The 15623-nt window shown below is 37.3% G+C and overlaps 2 protein-coding genes across 6 annotated transcripts in view; both read left to right on the top strand.

The window, feature by feature from the left end:
• Nucleotides 1-13638, top strand: part of MOSMO (modulator of smoothened) — a 61953-nt gene extending 48315 nt beyond the window's left edge. The window contains exons 2-3 of one of the 2 annotated variants that reach the window (XM_032844025.1): nt 2832-3044; nt 13564-13638. In XM_032844025.1, coding sequence (XP_032699916.1) covers nt 2832-3044; nt 13564-13631 — 281 coding nt within the window. In that variant the 3' untranslated portion in view covers nt 13632-13638. Of the gene's footprint in view, nt 1-2831; nt 3045-8144; nt 8540-13563 lie in introns of those variants that run through there. The other variant, XM_032844024.1, reaches the window with a different exon arrangement.
• Nucleotides 13639-13732: 94 nt separating this feature from the next.
• VWA3A (von Willebrand factor A domain containing 3A) overlaps nt 13733-15623 on the top strand; it is a 64602-nt gene continuing 62711 nt past the window's right edge. For 3 of the 4 annotated variants that reach the window (XM_032844021.1, XM_032844023.1, XM_032844020.1), the window contains exon 1: nt 14472-15014. The gene's annotated coding sequence lies outside the window, so the exon portion shown is untranslated. Of the gene's footprint in view, nt 14288-14471; nt 15015-15623 lie in introns of those variants that run through there. The other variant, XM_032844022.1, reaches the window with a different exon arrangement.

Below are 15623 nucleotides of genomic sequence, written 5' to 3'. Positions count from 1 at the left end.
AGGCAATGTGGGATGCTGTAGTTCCTAGTTTGGTTTCCTTTTTCCTATTGTGTGCAAGTCTTTTATTTGGCTGGATTGGTTACCTAGGAAACAGCTGCAGGGTAAAGATGGATTGGCTGTTTGAGAAATGGAATTACAGGCCCCTTACAGAAGCAAAAGACCTGTTGGATAAAACAAAACAAAAATCAGTGAATGAGCTTGTGCCTAAATTATTAATTAGTGCACTTTAGGAAATCACCCCAAGACAAGGTCTGTAGAAGAAACTATTTAATGCTATGTGATTTTAAATATAGCTCGTTTTTAATTCTTTTAAGTTCACCAATTGCTTATTAATTCCTGCTTCATGCCCACTGCTGCAGGCCATTCTGGGGGTGACCAGTCAAGTAGAGGGGTCAGTTCCTTCCTTCAAAGCCCATTTTCTGTTTGAGGTAAAAAGAAGTTACCTTAAAATCAAGTACAAGATTGTGTGATGTGTCCAGAGAATTTGGAGGTTGTAAAAGATCTTGGCTAGTCAACATAAGCGATGGATTTGAATCTACAAGCGGGACATACTTCTTTGAGGTAAAAGATGAGATTTAAAAACCTGGTGTGAGTTTGGGTACTAACAGTACCAGAATTTACAAGATGTAATAGTAGCAGCACAGGTACATTTGCAGATCTCTTTCCGCAGACAGTATGATAGAAACTATGTTGACTTAGAGGCTTACTCATGAAAAAGAACTTCAGCAACAATGTTGAGTCTTTGTACTAGCCTGTATAATTTATTTAGGGAAAGTCTATTTTCACTGTAAGTGTGACAGAGTGTTAGTTTTTGGAATCTCTAACCACTATAACAGTGCTGGACACAAAGACATTCAATAATACACAATTTTGTGAATTGCTTTTCTTATATACAGCATATCTTACGACTATCAGCTAGCTTAAGCTTTCTTTTCTTCCAGAACGTAGCTGCGGAGTGTTTGATCTCAATTTGTGGTAATAAGGACTTTTCTAAATACAGGAACATAATTCTTTTAAAACCGAACATCTGTCAGCTTATTTCCATTTGCTTTGTGGAAGGGATAGCTCTAATTTTCATTTTCTTACTTGTTCTGTTGTATTCACCTGGTGTGGTACGCCAGTCAGGAGGGGAAGCAGGAACAATCCCACTCAGATCTACCGGCACAGGAGGTTATGTTAAATTTGAGCCCTGACGCTCTTTGTCATGTCCATAAACGGAAAGTAAGAAGTAACCTAAGATGGGGCGCCTGGGTGACTCAGTGGGTTAAGCCTCTGCCTTCAGCTCAGGTCATGATCGCAGGGCGAATGTCTTTTGTTGTTGGTATTGTCATTATTTTTGTTCAAATTGAGAAAATAATTAAGACCAAAAAAAAAAAAAAAGATGCAGAAATCTGTTATGCTTTCAATGGTTCCAGAAATTTCTTGTGTTTTAAGCAACATTTTCCCATTTGCACTTGCTTTTAAAGGGAGAAAGAAACAGTTTTCACTCAAAAGTAACATTTTAATTGTTCTTAATGGGAAGAGAATAAAATAAATATTTTCCCCTTATCTGGTTTTCTGTAAATTAATTTACCCCAAGTTTGATAGAGGAGTTCCTTGGATTTGATACAAGAACATGTTTATGTAAAAATAGCACCTAATGGCCTCTGCCTTCGGCTCAGGTCACAATCCCAGGGTCCTGGGATCGAGCCCCACATTGGGCTCTCTGCTCCACAGGGACTCTGCTTCCTCCTCTCTCTCTATGCCTGCCTCTCTGCCTACTTGTGATTTCTGTCTGTCAAATAAATAAATAAAATCTTTAAAAAAAAATAGCACCTAATGTTTTACAAAAATTGCCATCATGTTATGTAAATGGGAGAAGGGGCATTTGAAAAATTATCACTAATGACTTTATGCTTTTCTGCTGAAGCATACTAGTAATGGTTTAGCAATCTGAACACTTGTGCATTGCACAAGAATTGTTGAACTTACCACAGGGAGGAACCTACTAGTTTTCCCAACATTTTCTTGAATTTAATTGAAAAGTATTTCTATTGTAATATTCTTAGGCCTTTCTTTTTCTTTTTTTAGATTTTATTTATATATTTGTTTATTTATTTATTTTAGAACAAGAGCTTGCAAGCCAGGGGAGGTCCAGAGGGAGAGGGAGAGAGAATCTCAAGCAGACTCTGTGCTGAGTACAGAGCCCAGTGTGGGGCTCAGTCCCAGGACCCTGAGATCATGACCTGAGCCAAAACCAAGAGTTGGATACTTAACCAACCAACCCCCCCAGGCACCCCTGTTCTTAGGCCTTTTAACTTTAATAAAATATATTGGTTCTAATATTGAATCCATTATTTAATTTTATCTATATATTATGAGTAGATGTATTTCAAGTTTGTTTACAGTTTCCTGAAAGGTGTTTTTCTCCTCATCCAAAATCAGATAATATACAGTGAGTCTTGGATCTGCGAATAGAAGAGTTCCAGTTCTTTTGGCTAGTGTGTAAGCTCAGAAAGACCAGGAGCCCCATCTGTCTTATTCACTGTTGTTTCCCTGGAGCTCAGAACACTCACTGCCTCATACAAAGTACTCTGAAAAGTATTTGCTTAATGAGTGACTGAAAGAACTGCGTTTTGTGGGTTTTGTGAGGTTTGTTTTTTTTTTTTTTAAGTTCACTTTGTATGTTAAGTGTAACTACAGTGGAATGCTGAATAGTGAGACTCAGTGGAATTAAATGCCTGCGTGAACTACACAGAAATTAGATTTAAGGACTAAAGGAGTGTTGGTGGGGGATACTTCTCAGGAATGCCAAACCCATTAAAATACTCCCACCTTTTGCATCTCCCCAGGAGCACTCACTGTGGGCCTCGTGCGACAGTGTCAGACAATCCATGGACGAGACCGGACGTGCATCCCACCTCGGCTTCCCCCAGAGTGGGTCACCACACTGTTTTTTATCATCATGGGAATCATTTCATTGACTGTCACATGTGGTTTGCTGGTGGCTTCCCACTGGCGGAGAGAAGCTACAAAATATGCCCGATGGATAGCATTCACTGGAAGTAAGTAATCTGTGCTTACTAAATTACTAAAAGGCATGCACACTGGTATTTAATGAAGATATCAAGAATCAGTCATAAGGACTCCATAATCATCAAAGAGCACCACTTGCTGTGGCCGTCATATAGACTCTACACAGTCCCATCAGTTCTTCAGAATTCTCTCCACAAGATCAAGACATCCAAAACATTAATTGCTTTGTATGAAATGCTCTATTAATGAATTTTGGTTTTGCTCACATTGTGACATAAGCATTCCAGGTCTGGGCTCAGAGCTATCACTAGCCTGAGTCTTTTACTCTTCTTGAAGGTATTGGTATCCTCTACCAAATAAAAGTAAATCTAGAACAAAATGTACAGAAATATAAATTAGATTAAGGTGGTGATTTGTTTTTTAATATTAATTTTGAGTTTCTACTGTGAGTTGTGCGACCTTTGAAAAAACCAACACATTTGGTTAATAGTTATTTATCAACATTTCATACTCCATTAAGCTCTGCCCCAGGGTATGATATATATTATACATTCTCTTGTACTCTACAAAATTAATTTAATTTCCCAGCACATCAGGGGCTTTTCCCAAGTTAAAAGCAGCAAAAAATGCACAAATGAAAGATATTTCTGTAATTTTGCTTTCTTGCTTCTTTCTGAAGCAATTTTGTCCCCCCCGACCCAGGGGATATTTGTCAGTGTCTGGAAATATTTTTGATGGTCACAGCTAAGGGGGTCTTACTGGCATCTTGAGTAGAGGCCAGGGATAATGACAAAACCTCCCACAAATGCAAAGGACAGCTGCCCACAACAAAGACTTATGAGGCCAAAGTGGCAATTGGCCCTGTTGAGAAACTCTGCTCTAAAAAACAGGATAACAATCCTTATGCCAAATACCACGGGATTTAACTTCTAATTCAGTGCCTTATAATTATATCAGGTTTGCGTAAGTTTTAAAAGTGAATATTATAACATGGCTTACTTTCACTTGATATTTTCATTTAGAACTTGTATGGTAGGGGTAAGCCATAATCCCTTGGATCCTTATTAATGTTAAAGCTCAGTTTATCCGTAAAGACCTTAAGACAGAGATATTAGTTCATGAATCTCAGTTTCTCCCTATCTCTCTATGAAACTCTTTAATGTGTATGTTTCTGGCTCTGTTGTTTTATTTCTATCTGTACATCTCCCTTAATTTTAAAATTTAGACCAAGTTGACTTTGACTAAAAAAGTCTTCTCCGTTCTTATTAAGAAAAGTATAACAAGTTGATGACCTTGTTTGAGGTCAAACAGACCTCCTGAGACCATTCTTTTCTGAATAGTAGGGTCCGCAGGCAGTTGTAGAGACAGTGCTACTAAATTAATTGATGAAGAATTTTAAGGGACTCTTTACTCACAGATAACAATTACTTATCCAGATAGAATTCATTCTTTAAGGAATAAAATAAAGTCAACGTGGCAGGATTTAGTTTCTGGATTTAGTTAACATTTGGGAAGGCATATGCTCTGAATACCAAAAATATAAAATGTAATTTAATAATAACACTACTCTAGTATGAGTCAAAGAAAGCATTAAAATACTTATGTGAGCCTTTGGTTCTTGGAACCCAATAAACAGAAAGAACTATGGTTATCTTGTTTTTCAGTTCCTTTCAACAGATACGTAAGTATATGTAGCTACCTCCAAATGTAATGTGTTTACCCTTTATTTTTTAGTTAAATAATATAAAACTCCTAAAAATAATATGTGCCTATGATACATAATTGAAAGCCTAAGAAAGGATTGCCAGGGGAAAAGTAAGTCTCATGTGTGGCTTCATGACCTTGCCATTTAGTACCTCTTTGCTGGAAGCAACCATTGTTACCAGTTTCTGGGATTTCCTACCAGAGGTGTCCTATGCGTAGAAACATATATGTATATGTGTAAATGTTCTATGAATATATATTCTATTTATACTGTTCTGTACCTTGGTTTTTTAGCTGAGCAATATAGTTAATGTCATCTGAGTAAGCATAGGGCTGCGTTACTCTTCTCAGCTTCCTTAAATACATTGTTTTTGTTACCAGAGCTAGTCCACTAGGGTGGCAGTTCTGAGAGGCATCTAACTCCCCCTGATATTTCCATTCAGCCTTTGAATTTATTTCTATTGTATATATTTCCATTCCTCTTAAACTGTAATTTTGGTAAAAATATCAGAGTAACATTTTCTAACAGGTTTACACAGTGGGGAACTCTCTCAGAGGAGAGCCACACGTGATGCAGCTTGCCTGTGGGGGCAAGGGTAACAAAAATGTGTCTTTTTCTTGAAGTCTGACCCTTATCCTTAACTCTGCCACTGTAATTTACATTCCCATCTCCCAGTAAACTAACTCAGTATCTGAGTCTCACCATCAAGAAATCTCCGCCATGGAAGATAAGAAGTGATGTCTTTATAGTCTTATATAGGACCCAAAATTTAATTGTCAAAAGTTGATAGATATTATCAGCATTAATAATATTTTAAGATCTAGGGAGCCTGGGTGGCTTAGTGGGTTAAGCCTCTGCCTTTGGCTCAGGTTATGATCTCAGAGTCCTGGGATCGAGCCCCACATTGGACTCTCTGCTCAGCAGGGAGCCTGCTTCCCCCTGTCCCTCTGTCTGCCTCTCTGCCTACTTGTGATCTCTCTGTCAAATAAATAACTAAAATCTAAAAAAAAAAAAAAAATTTGTGGGGCACCTGGGTGGCTCAGTGGGTTAAAGCCTCTGCCTTTGGCTTGGGTCATGATCTCGGGGTCCTGGGATCGAGCCCCACATCGGGCTCCAGCCCCACGTTGGGCTCCTTGCTCAGCGGGGAGCCTGCTTCTCCCTCTCTCTCTCTGTCTGCCTCTGCCTACTTGTGATTTCTCTGTCTGTTAAATAAATAAATAAATAAATCTCTTTTAAAAAATAATATTTTAAGATCTAAAGTAACCTCACAGGTCCCAAGAGCTTAAAAGGAAACTCATCCACTTATACTAAATCTTCCCAGAAGTATAGAGAACCTAACTCTTTGGATTAAAAACCAAGATTAGATCAAATAGAAGTTTACTGCTTCCTTAGTATTTGATTAAGCTTTTCCTAACTAATTGGGAAAGTATTTAACTCTTGTAAAATATTAAACTCTACTTTAAATATAATCATTAAATGATTACTCCATTATGAAGGATAGATTTTTATTTTAGAGCAGAAAGTAGAAAAAGATAGGAGTGAATTTGGCACATTAACAGGATAAACAATTGTAATATCTGCATATCTCTAAGCACTTCTAAATTATATGTGTTTCTTGAGATTATGTGAGTCAACATTAACAAATTGTTTTTAAAGCAATAACTTTATCCCATTGTTTTTCGGTTAGATTGTGTATAGCTACTTGGATTACGGTTTCATTTTATTTACCAAACCATATTAAGGCATAAGAATTGTTAGAAATTGGTGATATATAACACTGATAAATGGGCATTGACAGCACTAATAGTCTTGCTGTTGACGGTACAACAGAAAGGCCAAAAGATCTAATACTTAATATGTGAATTTTTCATTTGTTCCTTTGTAGGGACCTGAAAGAGTACAAAATCACTTATGTAACATTATTTGATGTGGTTGTTGGCCCAAAATGAAGTCGGCTGTCTGCATAATATAAGATAATCCATCTAGGTGGTGCAAAGCTAACAAGAATGCTGATGTGTTCTATAAACCAGTGTATTAATTAAGAAAATGTTACTTTTTAATACCTTGGATATTACCCTAGAGGTATTTCTTCCAGGAAAAGATTCCTAATTGGCTGTTTAAGGTCTCTCCTATTAAATTTGTTGATTGATTAACACAAAAAAAATTTAGGACAACTGTCAGCTGCTATATTTATCCAGGACTTTGTCTGTATTCCTGGGGATATGTTTAACTTGGAGGAAGTTTCTCATTTGGTTAATAATGGAAAGCTTCACCCCTTCACATGCAGTGAGTATAGTAACCGGTCTTCATATTACGCTGAAGAAATGTTTCTGCCTCCAAAGAAATTTGAAGGACTATGAACCTTTGACCAATGTACTTTCAAAAAGCATGAAACAGTCTCTTGGGAAAGCTAGCCTATCAACAGGTAATTTGTGTACAGTAGGAAGAATGTTTCTTTGGTAGCCCTGGGCCACAAGCTGTTTGCTTAAACAGAAAGCTGTGGAATTCTGCCCAGATGTTGGGTTTTCTGATACCTTTCTAGAAACATTTTAGCAAATAATATATTTCATTGTGTTTGCATACAAAATGCAAAGAAGCCCTCCCCGCCCCATTTTAGCCTGTGTACTCAGAAAACCTGAGAGAGATTTTATTTTTTTCTAACATTGTCCATAATGAGAGAGAATCACTCTTGACAGTTTACTAATCATCTCAGAAGTCTGAGGTTCTTTCCACTAAGTGATAGAGTAAGATAAATAGTACTATATTTGTACCTTTTCTCCAATTCCTTCTAATATCAACAGAGAGGAACAGGGAATTGGCAGAGTAATAACTGATAATATGCAACATTTATTCAGAACTTACTATCAACCTGGCACAGTGCCAGGGACTTGACATTGTTTTGTTTATCCTTCTGGTATTTACCCCATTTTTAGAAGGGAACCAGAAGCCTAAGATTGCATAGCTAATAAGTAGTGGAACCAGAACACAGCCCCTCTCTAATTCTAGCTCGAGCCCTTAGTCACTATTTTAAGTGGTCAAATATAGTTTATGCACAACCTGAAATTAATACATGTCTGCTAAATATACAGGAATTCAATTTTTTAATTAAAAATTTAAAAAAGAATAGTTTATATAAGCACTTACTTAGTAAGTTTGGAGACCTTTCTTAATGCTGATACTCAAAATCATCCTAACACGTATTAAAGGCTAGTACAGCTTTTCCTGTATATAATTGTTAGGTTTTGGGGATATTACGTGATCTGTAGAAGATGTAAAATCTTTTGACAAGTGGTCAATGTTTTAACAGGTTTGGCCATGTTATCAACCCACAACCCTTCTTATAAACTTACTTTGTGCCAGATTTTCATTGTTTTCTTAGTCACCAAACCATGTTACTAATGTTGTGTTTTGGTTTGTTTTACAGTGATCCTTTTCTGTATGGCCGCCCTAATATTTCCGATAGGATTTTACATCAATGAAGTCGGAGGTCAACCTTATAAATTACCCAACAACACAGTAGTTGGGTCATCATATGTACTTTTTGTCTTATCAATTTTCTTTACAATAGTAGGACTTCTATTTGCTGGCAAAGTTTGTTTACCAGGCTGATGAATGTCTAAACTGCTCAACTCTTCTATTATTTTTTATTTTATTTTATTTTTTTATTTTTGGAGGGGGGAGGACAAAGGCAAGGCGTCTAAGTAGTCCTCTCGTAGGAAGACGCTTAGATGAAACTGATGCTGAACAGGAAAAAAAAAATGCTTTGATTTGTTCTCACTATGCACTTTGGATTTAAAAACAAAACAAACAAACAAAAAAAACAATAAGGAGAGCCTTTTCCATAACCAAATACAGACAATATTGACTAAATCTCCTGAGCATATTCAGGCAGTCAGGTCTGCACTGTGATAGCAACCTAGTGAAGGAGAATGCTTTATACTAAAAAGCATGTGGCCCTTTGTGACTTTGTTGTTCTGTTTTTAACGTCTAATGATTGATGAAAAAAAAAAGTCTAAGTATTTATGAATCATGGTGGACCAGAGGGTTACAAGAGAAGTTCATGTGGGGCTGGCCTCACCTCCTAAGAAATTAGTGTTCACAGCTTCCTTGTAACGGTATGAGCCTTTGGCACCAGAATGATTTGCTGTTGCATTACTACACCAAGAAGCCAATAGATCAAAACTTGTTCGCTAAAATGTATGTAAAAATCCTGAAATTCCCTATTCTCTGTGTACAAAACAAAACAAAAAAAAATCAAACACTAAGAGACATGTTGTTGGGGGTGGGTGGGTGGGGGAAATATTCCTTATATTTATATAAATATATATATAATATATATATTTTGCTGATGCAGTATACAGTGTGTATATATGTGTGTGTGTGTGTGTATGTGTGTGTGTAAATTTATATACACACACATGCAAACAGTTCCTGGAAGAGAACTCTGAATGCTTTGCTAGCAAAACACTGTGGTGTGCAAACCTAGAACTCAATAGAAAAAAAAAGCCATTTATCTGAAGGCTGCATAGTGGAGAGAGTCTTCAGTTTACCTCATTCTTTGTAGCAGCCCTTGATTTTAACAGGTTTTGTAATAGGTACAAATAATCCCATACCTTTTTAGGTCCAATTTTAAGTTAAGCTAAAATTCTTTGTAGGATTAATTTATTTGTATATGATAGTAGAAGGTAAGATCATGTAAAACCTTATAATTTGGGGAATCTGACACTATTTAAATTATTGGCAACTGTCGTCTGTTGTACAGGGGTTCTCTTTTTCTACCGGCTCAGTCTGTTACATCAGTAATGCATTTTCTATGTTCAAGCACACAACTTTACATAAATACAAAGTTCACTAGTAAGATCAATTTATAATACTTTGGCTGTCTACAACACTAACTGCACTCTGCTCTAAGAACTAAATGTATGTTCTTTTCATGTAAGCATTAGTAATATATCTCCTTTACCAAAAAACCTGAGCAATACAATATTTTCTTTATATGCTATATGCCTTTGTTTGCTAAAAGCTAACATTTTTGCATTTACTTTAAAGGGCTGTACTAAACCCACAGCTTTACGTTTTTTCCTAGAAGCAGCATTGCAGCTAACCCCCGAATCCACAAATAGTTTTAAAATACGGTATTTCTCTTCTCCACATTTCCATGCTATCATCTCAGTGCTTAGTTCTTTTTCCGGATGAACACTATAGATAATCTCCTGTTTGAAATGTGGGGCAGGAGGCTCTTTCTTGGCAATGGAGCTAAGTTTTTCTCCTTTCTAGTGAAATGGCAACCCAAATGTCCCTATTAGTAGAGTTAGAGTCCCGTGTAGTCCATGCTTCACACAAACAGAAACGAATGCACTGTTTTTTTGAAAGCTCAATTATAAATTATAAAAGGGTTACTTCATAAATGGGGCTGCCTCCTCAGATATTCAAAGTATAAAATGGAGGAGCCTGATGTGTTTCACACTGGCTTGTTTGACGTTCATATATCTTACTGTTAATTCAACAGTATTTTATTGTGAAAGAAAACCCCAGTGTTTCAGCTCACTCAGGAGTCAGGGTAAGAGGTGAACCACCACTGTGGTGCATTCCTTGAGTATTCTTGGGGAAGGTCACACTTTTCCTTCCCAGGGTCAAAGAAACCTTTGGGAAATGACTGAAGGAGACTGTTTTCCCCCAAGTATTATGATGTCTAGTTAATTCTGAGAATACCACTGGATTCTGTGTTCCATGGACATTTGGGATTGCAGTTCCCATTGTGATTTGATTGGTTCTCAATCGAATGGATCACTTTGAAGGAAAGTTTTGGTTGTCACCATTATACCACTGAGATAAAGTGTTAGCAAAGTATGGTTCAGCTTAATTTATGATGTGACCAAGAGCTTTTCTCTTCCAAAAGATGAATTTTATTGTAAATAGTTTCTCAAAATATTTTTAACTGGATCATGAGCATGGGGAGAGAAAGTTTCTCAGCTGCTAAGAATTTCCCCACTGTTTACTTCTGTCACTTACAGTGGTATTGCATATAAGATGACAAAATTTAAGGTTTTATTTGTATCTATTACCCAAACCATCAAGTTGTCTTTAATTTCATCATATCTTGGAGGTCCAGTGCATAAAGGGCTGATAGAGGAACACTCCCTCTAACCAGTCAGCACACTACCCAGGATTGAGACCATCCCATCAAGTAGTATGTGAAGTCAAATCTTTGTACTCTTCCAGACCAAACAATGAAATGGATTCATTCATATAAAATTCTATAAATCCTGTAAGTGGAAAGATAGACAACTGTCAGCAGTTGCTTTTAAAAAGGTCACTATAATAAGTACTATATAGTACAGTATTAATTTATAGCAGGAAATCATATCTTGTAAACTGTATATAAAACACTGTTTTATGGTGCAATCATTTGTCAAACTTTTGTCTGTTACATTGTTTTTAGAGTGTGTGCATTCTTCTCATACCTAAGAACATCACTGTAAAATCTGCTGAAAACTATTTATAGGTTTTATTTGCACAAGACTTAAATTAGTTTGGAATTTTTGGAAGCTCCTATTGAACATGCCTAAACATCTGTAAACATGAAAAAATCTTCAATTCATTAAAAGCAAACATTTCAGTATGATTCTTTCCAAAGGTAATCCATGTTCTATGTTGTTAATGTGTGTAGTAATTTTTCTGACTCGTCTTCTTATCCTATTTTCTCTTCCATTTGTTTTGTTTTTGAAGGATGGCTCTTTTTTTTTTTTTAATGTTCTAAATGACCAAAACGCTTCATTGATTTTTACCCTTTTACCTAAAGCTTTGATATCCCTGCTTGATGTTCTGTGAATTCACTGTTTAATATCTTAAGTAAAATAATAGTCCTGGTGACATACAGTCTATTGATTTAGAGAAAAGGCCCTGAAAAAGTATTGGAAACTAACTTTAGATATACTTTTAGCTATTATTTTGCATCGTGGGCTTCATGGGAAGAACATGTTGCATTTATTTTGTCTTTATTAAAAGACTACTAGCCACAAGTTACTCCGATTGTAGTAACTGTTTTATCAACCCACTTTGATCTTCTTTTAAAAATTAAATTTACATTCACAGTTCAAAACAGTAAGCTGTCTTTCAGAACTAATTTTTGAAGGATAAAAATATATGAAGGAAAAACATGGCCTGTGTAGGTTAGATTCCCTACACAGGACTTACTAGTTGTATCACCTCAAGAGATTTTAGAGTTTGTGATCAAGGTCTGTATATTACCCCAAATTTTATTAAGAATTGTTTTCTAATTGGTTATAACATTTTTCACTTAATAGTTTCAAAACAAATTGTTAATACAAACTGTATAAAATGAACATAATTTTCTTCACTTGTATTTTTGTTATTGAGCAAGTTTATCAAAATAAATTGTCTACTAAAGAAACTAAAAAGGCTCCTATTGCTTTGAAATAAGCTTTGATTTTAAAAATTCATTTCAGGGCGCCTGGGTGGCTCAGTGGGTTGGGCCTCTGCCTTCGGCTCAGGTGGTGATCTCAGGGTCCTGGGATCGAGCCCCGCATCGGGCTCTCTGCTCAGCGGGGAGCCTGCTTCCGCCTCTCTCTCTGCCTGCCTCTCTGCCTACTTGTGATCTCTCTCTCTGTCAAATAAATAAATAAAATCTTTAAAATAAATAATAAAAATTCATTTCAGAAGTTGATTTCTTACAGAGGTTTTACATATTCACACAGTGATACTGCTCTGCCCCTTGGTTTTGTTTTGTTAGCATTGGGCAGGGAGAAGATCTCCCTCTTCTTCCACTCCCCCTCCCAGCTCCTCCTTGGGAAGAGATGCCGGTAATATTCCAGAACATGGATTAGGGCATGTTTACCAGTAAGAAGATTCAATCAGCAATAAGAGCCCACATATATGTGGCTCTCTCTTCCACTCATGATTTTATGAACTGAGAGAGATCCACTGAGCCAAGGCCCTCAAAGCCAGCCGTCTTGCCTTTCTCCCTCGCACATAGACCTAGGACCATTCGTCTTTGCTTCAGTCTCCTATTTCTACTTCACTGCAGGCCAAAGGATTTGGCTTCCAAAATTTTAAAATTTGGGTTGAAGGAGAGGACAGAGGGCTCAAGTCTTTAGACTCATACATGTGCTCCGTCACAGCTTTACTGTAGCTTTTTTGAGCGGTCTCAGGATTAGCCCAGCCGAATAATAACTAATAAAGCACTACATTTACCCTTTGCTGCTGTTTCTTCTTTATAACGGCCCTTACAGGAACCTCTCGGGGAGTTGGAAGATAAAGACAAAGTAGGATTTGGATGTTCTTGAGTTCTGGATCATAAAGGCATCTTATCTTCTTAGGGTGCCAGTCATCCCCATTTGCCTGAGACTGAGGGGTTTCCTGGGAAATGAGACTTTTGATGTTCTAACTGGGAAAGTTCCAGGCAAAAGGGATGAGCTGATCACCCTATCTTCTCACTATCCAAATCTAACACACAAAAAAACAGACTGGCTTTAAAAACAATAACATGAGGGTGCCTGGCTGGCTCAGTTGGTGGAGCATACAATTCTTGATCTCGAGGTCATGAGTTCAAGCCCCACATTGGGGCCAAGAAAACCATAATAACATGAGTCCATAGACACCTCATTTGACTTAGTCTTCCACTAACTGTTCTAACTACTGTATGAGGAGATGATAGGAAAAACACCAAGACTAGAAGACTGGGTTCCTCTCATGCAAAGTCAACTCTTCTGGGTCACAGTTACCCAGCAACAAAATAAAAGTAGGTATTTAAAAAATGGTATCAACGATAGAAAGCATAATGCTGTATTATTTTTTTTTTAGAGTTTTGGTTCTTTTCCCAGGAGGAGAAAACAATGGGATGGTATTTTCAAGCATATTCAAGTTTTCTACAATTCGGCAGATGGACTGAATCCGCAGATGGACGACCCAAGATTAAATTTCAAGAGATTTTTCACGAGACTCAGAAAATTTTAGAGCTGGATGAAATACAAAAGAGCCAAATTTTCCAGTGTTTCCATTTTCCAGATGAAGAAATCAAGGCCTCAGAAGAGCAGACTGTCTTCCCCGAAGTCACACAACAGCAGAGCAGGCACCCCACACAGGAAGAAATGTCTGTGACAAAAAGTCCTTGGACAGTTGACCTAGGACAGCTAGCTGTTCGTGTTCCATAGTATCTGAACCAGTCTTCCTTCCACTAATCTCCATCTATCCCACCCCACTACTATCCCACATTTCTACCAAAATTACCTTAACCCAAAAGAAAGCATATCATTCCTTTGAGTTCCTGTCATTCCCACTCCACAGAATGAAGTGCAGACTTCTTCAGCCTTACTTCCTGATCTGGTTTCAGTCCGTCTCTTCCATCTTTTTACCCACCATTGTATCTCTTCACCTTACACAGCCAAACTAGCTAGTCTCCATTCTTTCACTACACCTGCTCTTTGTCTTGGCCATGACTACACTACCTCCTCCTCGCAGTTTTCCCTAATCCTGTTCATATTTGAAACATAGCTAATTTTTTTGTGCTCTCTCTTTGGCTTATACCTCTAATAGAACTTATTTGAGGTGAGTAGACTGCCTGGATTCAAATCTCTGTTCCAAAATACTAGCTGTGTGACCCTTGATAAATCACTTAGCCTCTGTGAGCCTTGGGTTTGTTTGTTTTTTTTTTTACCTGTAGAATGGGGTTAACAGTACCTATGTCATAGGGTTATTGTTGGTTTAAATGAGAAAGCATGGAAAATGGCTCGTAGTAAGCATTCAACGTTATTTGCTGCTGTTCTTACTAATAAACATCTCCCTATCACTAGATTATAAACTCTTAAATGTGAGGAATGTGGCTTTCTCATTTCCCTTAGAGACCTGGCACATTGCTTTACATGTGAATTGAATTATCATAATTAAATTTGGCCTAGGTTATAAAGGAAAACTGTGGAACTGTATTTGAGGGACCTAGCCATCTATCTGCCAGGACTGTTTCAGTGAAAATCTTTCTGAAAGCAGAGGCTTTCCTAAATCAGCCCTTGCAAGTCAATGTGGTTATTTTATTGGCAAGTATTTGACTGTATAATATGCCAGTGTCATTGACCTCCTTAGGATTCAAGACCTAGGACCTTTACTACTCAAGACCCTTTGTGGACTGAAGACCCTTTCCTACCGAGTTCATAGTGCTCCACTGTCGATACCAACCCAAAGAGGACCAGGATGATGCAAGCACCCTGTCGATCCTGAGAGAACTCTCTGGAGGCTTCTTCAAGCTTTCGGGTTCTCAGCTATCTTGAAGCCATATTTGGTATGTTTTGCAAAGACTCGGTTCTGCCAACATGGTTTTAATTATTTCTGCTAAAAGGAATAGATTCAAGGATTTGATCTCATTTTAGATGCAGTTATCCCCATCCGGCCATGTTATGGCCCTTTAGTAAATCTTGCCATTGTATTTGGTCACTATTACATCAATCCCTATTATCTGTCAGAGCCAGTCAGTAAAATAAATGCTGAGTCCTCACTCTGGCACTCTTTTCTTATTTAAATATTTAATTTGGTTGTCTTAGACAATTGACATATTTTCTTAAATAAATTTAAAAAACAACTCATTCTTTTATATTGCTTTGTTCTCTGTGGCAAAATGTAAATGCAGTTGGAGAACCAAAGAAAATCCTCTCCATTATGCATAATAAATTGCTCTAGAGGAAAGATAATCCACGGATCTAAGAAAGCTTTTAAGTACCTCATATCTTACTGATGTCGTTAGTGAGTAGTGGACTCCTACTGTGGTGTCACCCCCACTTTACCTCATTTTTGCTGTTTTGGGGTCATCAGTAACTTTTTCTTGTCCCAAGTGCTGTTGTGGAGAAGGAAGTTACCATAACCCTAAACTGGGGCAAAGGGATTTTTTTTTGTT

The sequence above is a fragment of the Lontra canadensis genome, unplaced genomic scaffold, assembly GCF_010015895.1.
Source record: "Lontra canadensis isolate GAN:19392208 unplaced genomic scaffold, GSC_riverotter_1.0 scaffold146, whole genome shotgun sequence".
NCBI classification, from domain to species: Eukaryota; Metazoa; Chordata; class Mammalia; order Carnivora; family Mustelidae; genus Lontra; species Lontra canadensis.
Note: the sequence above shows the minus strand (reverse complement) of the source record. Positions and strands in the feature narration are given on the sequence as shown.